Consider the following 14,431-nt stretch of genomic DNA (forward strand, 5'->3'; position numbering starts at 1 on the left):
GAACACGCAAGCCCCCTCACCATGGCAGGGTGACAATCCATCGAGGTGACAATCCATCCCCACTAACCGTGTTTGGGATGGCGGCAGGAGTAAGAGAAGGATCTCCCCAGCAGATCTTAAAGTTCACGCAGGTTTGTAGTAGAAAATTGCAAAGATAAGCCAGACCCAAACCGTTTAGGATTTTATAGGTGATAACCATCACCTTGAATTGGGACCAAAAACTTATTGGCAGCCAGTGGAGCTGTTTTAATAGGGAGGTGTCCACTTCCCATAATTTGCTCCCGTTAACAACCTGGCTGCTGCCCGTTGTACTAATTAGAGTTTCCGGGCCATCTTCAAAGGCAACCCCACATAAAGTGCATTGCAGTCATCCAGTCTGGAGGTAACTAAAGCATGGACCACTGTGACCAAGTCAGACTTCTCAAGGTATGGTCACAGTTGCCACACAGGCTTTAACTGTGCAAAGGCCCTCTTGGCTACCACCGACACCTGAGCTTCAAGTGTCAGCTCTGAGTCCAGGATGACCCCAAACTGCAGACCTGTGACCTCAGGGGAAGTGTAACCGCATCAAGCACAGGTTGCTACCCAATACCTCAAGGTATTACTGCCCTCAATACCGAGGGATCAAGACATGCCTTTTTCAGGATCGGTCTTACTAATCCCTGTTTTAGGTTAGATGGAAAATGTCCCTGATCCAATGAGGCATTCACAATCCTCACCAGCCAATTCGCCAATCCCCCATTGGCAAGTTTTATTAGCCAAGAAAAGCAAGGATCCAGAGTGCACATAGTCACCCTCACAGCTCCAAGGATCCCGTCGACATCATCAGGCTGAACAATCTGAAACAAAACCATTAAAACCGGACATGCAAGTGCCTTGGTTACCTCCCCTGGTACTGCTCTAAAACTGGCATCTAAGTCAGAACGTATACGAGCGAATTTGTCTGCAAAATGATGTGCGAACTCGCCACATCAAGTTACCTGACCACCCGAAACAACTCAGCTGCTTTATTGGTTGCAGATGAAATGCAGGCAGCCGAGAAAGCCTTTCTGGCTGCCCTCAAAGCTGCAGAGTAGTCCCCAAGTGAGGCTCTAGCCCATGTTTAGTTGGACACACACTGAGTCTTCCGCCAGAGGCACTCTAGTCTCCATCTCGACAGATTCATCTCCACCAGCTCCTCAATGAACCAAGGAGCTGAGTTGATTCTACATGATGGGAGAGGGCGTTTAGGGGTGATCATGTCCACAGCCCTGGCCACCTCGGTGTTATAGAGGTCAACCAAGGCATCGAAAAGATTGTCAGCTGTCATGACAGGTAAATCCCAAAGAGACATCAGAATCCATCTGGATCCATAAATCTTAATCGGTCCTCCACCCCTGCAGAGATTAGAGGCTACAGTTAGTCTAAAACTGATCAGATGGCGATTGGTCCATGATAATGGAAGAATTTTTTGGTCTTCCACACTGACATTTACCCTGTCCACAATAAAAACCAGGTCAAAAGTGTGTCCTGCATTATGGGTGAGCCCAGAAATCACTTGGGACAGTCCCATGGTCGTCGTGGCAATCTTGAAATCCAAAGCTGCTCCAGATAAGGTGGACTCTGCATGGACATTGTCGTCTCCCAGCACTACCAGCCGCTGGAACTCCAATACCAAGCTAGAGACCACTTCAGCAAGCTCTGGCAGAGAGACTAATCAAATAAGTTTGATCAAATTGTGTTGCTTCTATTTCTCTGTCTTTTGCCCCTGCTAGAAGCATCTTGGTCTTTGTCTGGCCTTTTTCCATAGTTGTTCAGCCCATGTCAGTAGTAGTTCTCAATGATCTTTCGCTAGATCTCAAAACCTTTGACTGAACCAAATGGCATGCATTGGCACTTACCATTCAATGTTCAAGCTTTTCAAGTAATGAAGTGACTTTCATTTGTTGATTATTTGGACATCTCAAACTTCGTATAGAGGCAATAATACAATGTGGATGTATTAATGTATCAGATAAGTACAGTCTTGCTACCATATAATAACTGCCTAGTTTTATGAGTTTAGGGACAGTAGAGTCAAACTAAACACAAGTTTTGACCATACATACAGCTTAGGAGTGCATTGTGATTTGTAATCGAGTATATTATATATGTGTTTCAATACAGCAGCTAATGTGCTTCAGAACAATTTTTACTCAATAAGCATAAATATAATCACTAAATGTTAAACTTTTCTGAAAGATTTGAACTGAAAGAACTATAATGTTGGGAGCAATTGTAAAGGTGACTGAATACTGACAGTTTTTAATAATGATAAATTATGCAAGATCAATATAGAAGAATTAAAAGTTTGCTCTCTTTCCCTTTTTGATTTGGCTTCTGTAGTCAGCCAGTTGTTAAATAATTTAATAGATTTCTCAGAGTTGTCGAAAACTGCTGTTACAAAACTGGCTTAATAGATACCTCCTGTGTATTCCTTTTATCTGCAGCATAGCTGTCAGTCAGACGGGAATGCAATTTACTTCCATGGAACTGAAGGAAGTGAGTTGAATTTTGCCACAACACGAGATGTGGACCTTTCTACTGAAGATGTCCAGGAGCAGTGGGCTGAAGAATTTGAAAGCCAGCCCAAAGGGTAAGTGATCGTGGTACTAAAGAGGTATGGATGCATGTGTCATTAGATTTGGGGTGAGGGGGGTGAGCAGATAAAAAGTTTCTGCTAAACTCCATTCTCTGCTTTTAGCAGCATATACATGTTGGTAAAACTATGTAAGGAAAGCCATTTTCTAAGTAAAGAACTAGTCAAGAAAGCCTAGTCCAGAAACAACTTGAGTCCTATTTTTTTCAATCTTATTTAAAAGAAACAGTAGTTAGACCACTGTTGATAAAGCCCTCCCTGGATCCCCTGGATCTTAATAACTACAGACCAGTGTCTAACCTTCCTTTTTTGGGCAAGATGATTGAGAAAGCAGTTGCTCTCCAACTTCAGGCAGTCTTGGATGACACATACTTCTTTGACCCATTTCAAACTGGCTTCAGAGCAGGATGTAGAGTTGAGACTGCTATGGTCACTTTAATGGATTATCTCCATCTCAACACCAACAGGAGGAGTGTGTCCCTGTTGGTGCTTCTAGACCTCTCAGTGGCCTTTGATGCCATTGACAATGGTATCCTTCTGGTACGTCTGAAGGGACTGAAATTGGAGGCACTGTGCTACAGTGGTTCCGGTCATACCTCTCAGGCAGGTTCCAGATGGTGGCACTTGGGGATAGCTTCTCCTCAAAAAAGGAACTGTTGTGTGGTATCCCATAAGATGCCAATCGAGCCCCAATAATTTTTAATATTGACATGAAACTGCTGGAAGAGATCATCCGTAAGCATGGAGGAGGGTGTTATCAGTATGCTGATGATGCCCAAATATATTTCCCCATGTCTTCAAAAGCAGCTACACCTAAGGATAGCATGTCTCCTCTGAATTAATGCCTGGAGGACATAAAGGGCTGGATGCGGGAAAACACATTGAAACTGAATCCAGGCAAAACAAAGATGCTTGCCATCAAGGATCCTAATCTGGCTATGGAAGTATGTCAACCAGTTCTGGATGGGGTTACACTCTCCCTGAAAGACTATATTCGTAGCTTGGGAGTGCTCCTGGATCTGTCTCTCCAAATGTCAGCCCAGGTAGATAAGACGCTCTTCCTAGATTTGGAGAACCTGAAAATAGTAGTGCACACACTGGTAATCACAAGGCTGGACTTCTGCAATGCACTTTACATTGGGCTACTCTTGTGCTGAATTTGGAAACTCCAGCTAGTTCAAAATACAGCAGCCAGATTGGTTACAGGAACATCTAGGAGTGAGCATACTACACCTATCCTTAAGAAAGTAAGTAAAACTTTATTTCTATCCCGCCTTATCTCCCCATAAAATGCAATAATTGACTAAAACAATTCAAAATAAACAAAACAGAGCATTCGACAATAAAGCAGATCACATGAAAACTATAATCACATGATGTTAATAAAAAAGTTTAAAACTTTGTCTAAATTCCATTCCTTAAAGTCACTCCACTGGTTGCCAATTAGTTTTAGGGCAAAGTACAATGTGTTTGGCACAAGTACGGTTGGTGGGGACAAGAGAGAAGGCCTTCTTGTTGGTGGCCCCCGACTCTGGAACTCCCTCCCTAGGGAGATAAGACTAGCACCCACTCTGTCGACCTTCCGCAGGGACCTCAAAACCTGGATGTTCCAGTCTACATTTGATAATGGTTAGGCCCCTGTCTATGAATGCCTATCCCAAACTGGACCATTACAGTGAACTCAGCACTTTACCTCAGCCCTTTTTGCACAAGCCCATGCCCAGCCCTCTCCAATTTCTGATCTTGCCCACCTTATCCCTGGTTCTGGCTATTGATGTTGTTTTGATTCATTTTAATGGTTGTTTTTATAGGATGCTGTTTTTAATCGTTTAATCAGATTGCTATATGTGTATTATGTTTTTAAATGTGCTTTTAGTTTGTAAACTTTGTTGTACTGGGCTTGGTCCCACTTGTAAGTCACTCGAGTCCCTTCAGGGAGATTGTGGTAGGATATAAAAATAAAGTTGTTATTATTATTGGTTTTGATCGTTAAAGCCCTACATGGTTTGAGTCCAGATTACCTAAAGGATCGCCTTTTCCCATACAATCCGCCCCGCATACTTAGGTTCTCCAACTAACTAAAACCCGATTAGCAACCACCACCTAGAGGACCTTTGCATTGGCTGCTCCGTGACTGTGGAACGACCTGCCAATAGAGCTCCGACAGCTGGATCAGCTGTCGGAATGTAAGATACAAATGAAGACCTATCTGTTCCGGCAGGCCAACCCAGACAGTTTTAATTACCATATGCATTTTAAACTTCCACTATATGCGTCATTTTTGTTTTGTGTATTTTAATATGCATTTTATGGAAATGCATTTTAATATATGTTTTTTACTGACTGTTTTAAAATGATTATGTGTGTATTTATGTTTTAGGAATGCTGTAACCCGCCTCAAGCCATGAGGAGAGGCGGGCAAGAAATAAAACTATTATTATTATTATTAAGTAGCCTATGAATTGATTGATTCCAGACTGATGTATAAGTGACTTTTAAAGTATCCACATTTCTTTTACAAAATCATTGTTATCAGGAGCAACATATTCATGCTGGTGCTAAATCTTGAAATCTTTCACTCCTATAAAAAAAATCCCAGAATAAAGGTTTTTAGAGGTTACCACAGTCTTTCACTCATTCATGTTTAAGAAATTAACATTCAAAATCCTTAAAAAAAATCTAAAAAACTAAATTTCTACCGATGCAAACAGAGCCTGACTTCAAAAATAGGATCGGGGTTATGCAAGCTAGTTTAAATGTACATGTATTACATTATCTGGTTTACATATGATGTAAACCAACCTTAGAAAGTGAATAAATGCTGTAGTCATCACAATTGTAGTGTATAGGTTTTTTTACAACTATAGCTACCAAGATTCAGCTGTCCTTCTGGTTTCAGATGGTCATTGTAATCAATATAGTTAGGTTGCATTTTATCCTACTTTGAATACCTCATTTAGGAACGAAAAGAATACACTGTGCAGCTATGTTATAATTTTAATTACCAATATCCATCATTAGAAATAACTGCTGGAGAGCTCTAATTCAGAGGAAAGCAGTAGTGTTTACTCATTGAAATTTGTAAGTACATTACAAATTTGAGAATTCTTTACAATGGAGCCATGACAGTTTAAAGGGATATCAGACTACTAGATAGATAGATAGATAGATAGATAGATAGATAGATTTATATATAGATATATTTAATAATGCATTGGTCCAATCAAAATGCAAATTTCTAGTTAAATGTTAAAATAAGCTGCAAGCACCCAATAATATAAAGATGTATTCATAATCACTCCCTAATTTTGTGTTATGTTAACCATTGACTGTCCCTAGAATTTGTCCACTATTCATGTGTTAGTCTTCTAGCTAATGACATCATCAACATTGGTAGACTATTTTCTGGATAACAATTTTTTACTGAATGTAATGCCTCTACTGTATTCTCAGGCTGGTTGTTATCAGTATTTATTATTGACCCCTTGTTCACACACAGTTTCATTAATACTTTAATTCTGTGGTCACACACTGTTTTTTTCACAGGATCACTGCCTCACTCAATGCACAGGATGGACGATGTTCAGATAATGGGTAGCTATTCAGTATTTTTTTCTATCCTTCCTTTTTCTGGTACTTCTAGAACTCACGTTTACCATATATTATGAGGAAGTGATCCTGTCAACTAAGAATTGGATGTGATCATGTAATTGAATGCTGTGACTCTTGTATAACACCAGCTTTATATCACAATCTAATGTATGGGGGATTTAAATTCTTCAAATTTCAAATTCTTTTTATATCGTGTTGGAAAACTCTCTACATACATTGTGTGTATATATGTATGTATTTTATTGAGGCATAATTAAAGGCTTGAGCAGGCATAGGCAAACTGGGAGTTGAAGTCCAAAACATCTGGAGGGCTGAAGTTTGCCCATGCCTGGGCTAGAGGAACAGGACAAAATAGGATGAAAGAGGAGGACAAGCTATTCTAGACCCAGAAGGATGCAAAGTATAAAAGAGCCATCGGAAATAGCCAGAGAAAAGATTGCTTTGAAGACATAGGCCTACATTCCAATTATTAGTGCCAACTAGAATAGACTCATTGAATCAATGGAATGTATATGTGTGCTGATTTACCAAGTTTATATGTATTAAATGGGTCTAACCTACTCAGCACCAACAACTGGACTTGCAGTGTAATTAGCAGCTCCTTGTGCTGTGCCCTTCAATCTAGATTAGTCTCATAAACCTGTAGTGATGCTCAGCAGCTAACAGCATTTTAGGGCACCAATGTACCATGAGAATGACAACTTAGCTATACAATTCACACTGTCTTGAAGTCAAGCAAGAATGACAAGAGCAGAAAGTAATACTTCCTATCCTCACTCAAGTGTCATTTGGAATACATTCAAGACAGAGCTCTGCACAGAACAGGAGGCGGCTGAAAAAGTGATGGGGCAGATTCATCAACCTTTCCCACTCTCCATGGCTTGAGCCAAAATCGTTCTTAAACATTTATTTTTTCCTCTCTGCTTTATTTTGTTGACTACCTAAGAAACTTCTGCTTGTCTGATTCTCCTGTGCCATGGCCTAGATTTCAGAGTGTATCATGCAGTAACTGTAGTTCCTGATCTTCTCTTTTAGGTTTGTTGTTTTTCTGCTTCCTAAGACTGTGACCCTAACTTAATCCTTTCATTTTTCATGGTCTGATATGACTTATACTGTTCCCTATGCAGTGTCTGCCCAGGTATCCACATGCTTTGAAAAGTTTGTGTCATCTTATTCTCTCCTTTTTAAAGTATTTGTGTTATATATCTAATTTTCTCTCCCTAAATTTGTGCTTGGGATTTTCCAACCATTACACAGGAACAAATAATATATTGTTTCCTTCTAACACTACTGTCGATTTCTAAATAAGCTGTGGTTTCAGATGCAGTTTTTATCGTGGTATTGTCCTGTTTTTAGATTCCCCCCCCTTTATTTAATGACAGTAGGTTTAGAATGTACACATTATTAAAACAAAACAAAACAAAAAGAAACGGGACACTCACTGAAGTTGCCAGCTCTGCCAATTATGTGCTACCTGATAATTGGAATATATATGACTGTTTTCTTCCTTTTTTAAGTTAAGAGAAAAACTTTGACAGATGTGTTGTTTTGGTTCAACAGTATCATAACTTTTTGGTACATTTTAAGTCTTGCAGCCTTTCCCATTTCCATCATTTCAGGAAATTAGCTCGGGTTCATGGGCACATCTGGTTAGCTGCAGATTCCCCACCCAATTCTATATTGTGAAGTAGTTTATCAGAAAGACATGCATCATTTTGTAATGCATTCTTATACATGTTTACTCAAATATTATTCTTACTGGATCAGTGGGGTTTATTCCCAAAGATTCTGTGTTGGAAGTAATCAATTATAGAGCAACAACAACAAATCTCATAAACTGCTTAAGTATCATCTGATTGTTTAGATTCCTTGCCTTACCTCTGCCCCCATTTGGTTGGTTTTGAACCAAGGAATTGCTGTGGATTCTACTTTAAAATATGCCTGGTGAGTGGGCATAAGTCTACTAAAGTCTTCTATTGATTTCACATTTTTTGTTCTAGATTCTGAACAGGGCAGATACATCACCTTTAAAAATTACAGCACGGATATAAGTGTAATATTTCCTTCCCTATAGCTACTTCCTTCTCATATAAAATGCAGGAAATGTTTGAATTGCAGCTATTTTAAAAGGGGGAGCTCCTAATTAACCACCTTTAAATTCTAAAACAAATAAATTGTTACGATCTGCTTGATACTATATCTGATTTAGAAGCCAATACAGGACAAGCTATTGCAAAAGAAATGAATGTAGGATATATTGGATATAGAAGAGTTTACCTTGAAGTGTAATGAACACTGTGCTCAAGCAGTTATCCTTGGTATCACAATAGGGAGGTTGTAAGTATATGAGAGTGTTCTTTTTTATTTCCGTGAAATACTGAAGGACATGCATTATGTGGTCTTTTTTGTCTGAGGTGCCAAACTCCATTTGGGAAATCATGTTGGTTTTTTCTTGTGAACTTTTAAACTTGCCCTACGGCCTGGCATTCTCAAGCTTTTAGACAGAATGAAGTAGCTGGAATTAACCAGTTATTGAAAATCCAGATACATGCCAGTTCCAATTAACCCCTTTTAAGTGGTAGGATACGTCACTAATAAATAAACCTTTTGTGGCTGCTGTTCCAATTAAATAGCAACCACTTCCACTCATTATCACTAGGCTAAATTGGTTTCCTGGGAGATCTCCCAATAAAGTAACAATCCTGATTAAGTAGGCCCACACTAGCACCTCACAGGCTGCTTGTCATTGGAGGAATTCATAATTGCAACCATGTAAGCATTTTTAATTACACCTTGGGAAACTAGTTAGGACTGTATTCACATTGTACTCTTAAATCATCATGGAAAATCATGGGGGAAAGAATTATATCATTAGTGTCTGTATAGCCTGTTTCATGTAAAGGGATATTGCCATCATATTTAATTACATTTATAATTAATTCCATTTTACATTTAGCTTAAAGTAAAATATATAATTAATCAAAAATTGGGGTCTGAACATTAATAGCCTTAAATTATTCTACCAAAGATATGTATTTCTGTATAGGGCTGATCCTACCATCATGTCCTGTTTTGTCTTTCAAGAACAGCCTTAAAACACTGTGGTAAATAAATGAAAACTGGTTTACTTCAGCAAAACATAAAGTACAGCACACTCAGTGGAATAATGCAAAAGGAAGCAAGGAAGTCTTAGGGTAAACACTGTTCTTAGTCTCTGTTAAATTCCCAAATCAAATAGCAGTCTTACTTCAGACAAAGAAACAGCAATAAATCCTTAGGAGCAGTTTCCCAGATGCAGACTTGAAGCAGGCACAAGGGGAGCGAAGAATCAGTTTGTTACCAGCAAGAGCTGGCTGCATCTGCTTCTGCTTTATAGCCCTGAGTCCCCTCCCAGCTGCTAGGGCAGTTCCTAATTACTCAGCTACATTTCTGGCAGCTATTCTAGCTGAACGAGGTCTCTGCTCTGTTTCCTTTCGTCTTTCCTGAAATGAGGGTACTTGCAAAATCTCCTCCTCAGATTCCAACTCATCCTCAGATTCATGAACACTTTCTTGCTCCCCTTCCTCTTCTGAAGAAGAGGAATCCCTAACACAGCAGAATGCTAGCAAAGTTTGACATAAAATGCCATCAGCTATGCATATTGGCCATGCATACACATTTTTTTTCTGTTAATTCCTTTCTCATTACACAACAGGATACTTTTCTGAACAATCAAAGTTTTCCTCTAGCACTAAGATCAATAGTTCAAAAAGTAGCACTGCTCTATTCAGGACAGCCTTCGGCTTCTGGTCAGAAATTTCCAATGATGATTCATGAATCGTTCAGAGCATTTTGAAGCCGATGACTCCTTCTTTAGGAGATGAACATACATGACATCCCGACATCCCTGAGGAACAAAATCTTATACAACAGTTTGAAAAATAACATCAGAACAATGCCTTAAGGTGCCACCTGGAGCAAGTCGTTTTCACTCTGACTTTTATTTGAAGGAATTTGCTAACTTTCTTCAAAATCTTTATATTTGTAACAAGAGTATATTGAAGATCTGGAAACTTATGGTATGTTTCTTACTATATCGGAAATTCACAGATATATGATTTTTTTAAACTATGGTCATTCCAAACCAAGGTTTTATTTAAAAAAACCAGTCCAGTTAATATCATTTGGACTTTCTCCCAAACATGGGCATCCTGTGGCTCAAGCAGCAGTGGGAGGCTCATCCCATAATGGCTGGACATGGCAGCTTCCTCTCCCTGAATTACACACTCCCAAGTATACCTGGAAATGCAGTAAATCTCTGCTATAAACAGTTGTTGGTTTGTTATTATCATTGGCAAAGAAAGAAAAGGCTAATCTTGATCTGTACCTCGTAGCCTGTCTTTCTAGTTGGCACCATAATATTCATTCCGTGTTCATTTACAGTAATACCTTGACTTAAGAGTTTAATTTTTCTGTGACCAAGCTCTTAACTCAAAATGCCCTTATCTCAAAGCAATTTCCCAGTTGATATGCTATTATCCATTCCAGGTCCTCGACCCCTTCCTCATTTCTGTTACATGCTTTTAAATAAGCCCTAAAGCCCTGTACTCTCACATTCACTCTGGTGCTAGCGCCTAACTCTTCTTCTTGAGGTCCATCTTCAAGAATGGATGCAGTTGGGCACAATCCCTTCAAATGGCATTATTATTATTATTATTATTATTATTATTATTATTATTATTATTATACTTCTTCTTGAGGTACATCTCCAAGAAGGGATGCAGTTGAGCACAATCCCTTCAACTGGCATTATTATTATTATTATTATTATTATTATTATTATTATTATTAGAAGGAAGGAACGAGGCAGGGTAAGGAAGGAGACTGAGAGTTGAAGGAAGGGGGCCTGAGGTGGTGTGCTCGCCAGCCGCTTCACTGGGGCTGGAGGTTGAAGAACGGAAGCCCAAGGCTGCCCCCACCAGGAGTGGCATGGTGCTGGCCAGACGCTTCATTGGGCCCCAGCTGGACCCAGAAAGGAAAGAGGTTGGAGGCGGCCTCACCAGAGATGGCGGCAGCGGGCGCACTCACCAGTTATTTTCCTCGGCCGGAGGCTGAAGACAAAGGCCGGAGGTGGCCTCACCAGAAGCAGCCGCTTCCCTTGGCCGAAGACAGAGGCTGGAGACAGCCTCACCAGATGGAGGCGGTGCTGCAGCCACCACTCATCCACCCCCTCCTCTTCCTCCATGGCCACCCAGCCAAGGAGGAGGAACGGCAGTAATGGCAGTGGTGGCATTGGAGCCTTGCCTGCGGGCTCCGCTGTCGCTGCTGCTCATCATTTGGAGGCAAAGGTCAGCCAGCTTCGGAGCTTTGCCTCTAAGCTCCGCTGCCTGGCTTGACTCTAATATAAGCTGAGGGAGCCTTTTTCAGCCCAAAAAAGAGCTGAAAAACACAGCTTATATTTGAGTATATATGGTATATTCATTCATAGGCATGGTATTATGATTATTGTAGTATACATTATAATTATATAATAAATGCAGTTAATTACAAACACACATATAATATTAATTTTTCCGTAAGTCCTGTAATATGGTATTTCAGTAATTACTGTAATTGTTGCATTTTCATTTTTATATGAGATAGTCATCTTGTGCAGACAACAGTAGAATAATATGCATGTGTGTTTCAGTGACCTCCCAATATAATTTATGTTTTTATATGTCATCAAAATTGGTAATAAGTGGTGTGGAGACATCTTTTCCTGAGTCCGATGCTGCTCCAGTTACCATGCCTGTTCCTACATACTTCTTGCTGTCCCGTTAAGCTATTGTTGATTCTGTTGCTAGGAGCATAGTGTGGTTTGTCAAACTGACAGGAGGAATCCATCCCTTAAAATGATTTCAGATTTTTCATATTCATGTTTTTAAAAACTTCTATTTCATTGAAATGAATATACTTGAAGTGTACCTGCTCTACACCATGTTCATACTATTTGGATTGTTATGCTTTCATTCTAAGGAATCCTGGTTTGTATTTTGCTTGTATATGTCAAGTGACCTGCTAGGCAGCTTTAGCCCATTCGTTTACATTATAATTTCCAAAGGACCCTAAATTATATTCCCAAGGGAGTTATGTTATAAACCAAACTAATTTAATCCCCATTCCCTTTCTGTTTAGGTACTTTGGTATCTTCTAAATAAGCAATCATGCCACAAATTCCAAATTTCCTTGGTAATTGTCAGTACAGTGAGATACTATTTAATGTCTGCTGATTGCTTGCATAACTTCAAAGGCTACTTCCACACATTGCTTTTTCACCTATGGATTTCAGATTTATTATCACTTTGGATTACACCCAGAAATAAACTGAAAGCCAGTGATGTTGGTATGAAAGATAATCACTATCTTCAAATAACTGGCTCTGAATCCAAGGCTTCCAAGATGTTTTCACTACACATCAACAAAATGGTTCAGAAGCATGAATGTGGAGCATATAGGGTCTATGCAGTTGATATCTGTTGTGTATATACTCACTATGGAATTGCCTTTTCATAATGTATGAACTAGCCCTTTCCCTCATATCTTGCCTCTTGAATAATGCCTTTAGGTGGGACCTCTTTGGGGCCGTCATTGGCACAGAGTGTGGAACCCTGGAATCAGGTTCATCCGCTGTGTTTCTCAGAGATGGAGAGAGGAAGCTATGTACTCCATATATGGATACTACTGGCTATGGAAATCTAAGATTTTATTTCACTATGGGTGAGTATGTACCAGGGAATATGTTGTGATGCATAGAAGGTGAAGATGTCCTCTAGAAACTGTTTTGTAATCAAATGTTGAAATGTTATGTACTTAATATTTAATATATCCTGCCTTATAATGTGAGGAACTTAGGGTAGTGTAGAAAACAAAACGCAAAAATAGGCTAAAATGCATTAAATAATCTGCCAAGTTTTTACAGTATTTAAATTTATGCATATTTGTAATAAATCAAATGACCTCATAAATTCTAGAAAACCCCCCAGTATTTTTACATTGAAGACTTATCTAATACTTGCTAATCCAACTGTTAGTTACTCTTGTTTGGTGATATTTTCTCTCTACAGTTTCTCATTGTCAGATATTACCCTTACATTCAGCAGTTGTTCTTCCTTCCATATTCTCTTTAGTTTGGACACAACTAGACATGACAATAAAAATATAACTGTCACTGAAAATAGTACTCCTTTGTTGAATTCTCCATCCATGGGCAAGGAAATCCAGTGACGTCTGTCATCATCACTCAGTATATTTTCCTGACTCAATCTACCTTCTGCATTACAAGGGGGAAAATATGCATCTTTGATGACACCTGAAGGGTATGCAGTCATAGATCTGAACAAAAATAGAATCAAGCAACTTATGAGGGACATAACAAATTTCATCAAAATGGCTTGCATTAAAATTAATGTACTGTACGCTGATTTTCCTTAGGGTCACCTTAAGTCGTGACTTCAAGGCATATAACAACAAGAATCTTAATAGACAAGAAAATCCACCCCACCCCACTCCAATACTATAGGTTTAATCCATCTGCGATTCAAGATCAATCTAAAGTGCTTTCACAACTGACATTTCCCATTTCATGAATTATTTTTCATGGGAAAAATTATGAAATTGTATTCTGTTTCTTCCTTTGGGGGGGGGGGAGCACTCCTTAAAGCAGAGGATTATTCCCAACACCCCTGCTGGCAAGTACCATAGCTGCTGAAGTTTGAAGGCTGAAAGTCACAAACAGAATTCAGCAACACCAGGAGATTATGTATTCTGTAACAAGAAAGCCAAGTACCATATAACAAATAAGCCAACTAAGCACCATGCAGACCTGGCTGAGTCCAAGGATGACTTGATATTTTAGGAGTAAGAACATTTCTCCCTTGTGATAAGAATAACTTCAGTTATAAACTCACTAGAATTCTTCATTCTTTTTCTCATGCTTCTGTGTCTAGAAAAAAGCATGTTTTGGATTTTTCTAAATAATCCCTTAGTTGATAGAAGTAAAAACAACTGGGGGGAGATAGGATCTTTTCAATGTCACTGTTTGAGAATTCTGTCTATTAAGATTGCAATTTCAGTTCCGAAATGCCTCTAAACACACACACACACACACACACACACACACACACATACATATACATCACTGGGGCAGGAGAAATATTACCTTGTATTATGAGTAACAAGCAG

At 39.3% G+C, this 14,431-nt stretch overlaps 1 protein-coding gene across 6 annotated transcripts in view; it reads left to right on the forward strand.

Moving 5' to 3' along the window:
* Positions 1–14,431, forward strand: part of reln (reelin) — a 395,806-nt gene that overhangs the window by 229,101 nt on the left and 152,274 nt on the right. For 4 of the 6 annotated variants that reach the window (XM_062981720.1, XM_062981721.1, XM_008111538.3 and 1 more), the window contains exons 11-13: positions 2,469–2,614; positions 6,164–6,211; positions 12,816–12,967. In XM_062981720.1, coding sequence (XP_062837790.1) covers positions 2,469–2,614; positions 6,164–6,211; positions 12,816–12,967 — 346 coding nt within the window. The remainder of the gene's footprint in view (positions 1–2,468; positions 2,615–6,163; positions 6,212–12,815; positions 12,968–14,431) is intronic. The other 2 variants (XM_062981723.1, XM_008111539.3) reach the window with 1 other exon arrangement.

Source organism: Anolis carolinensis, chromosome 5 (genome assembly GCF_035594765.1).
Source record: "Anolis carolinensis isolate JA03-04 chromosome 5, rAnoCar3.1.pri, whole genome shotgun sequence".
In the NCBI taxonomy this organism is placed as follows: Eukaryota; Metazoa; Chordata; class Lepidosauria; order Squamata; family Dactyloidae; genus Anolis; species Anolis carolinensis.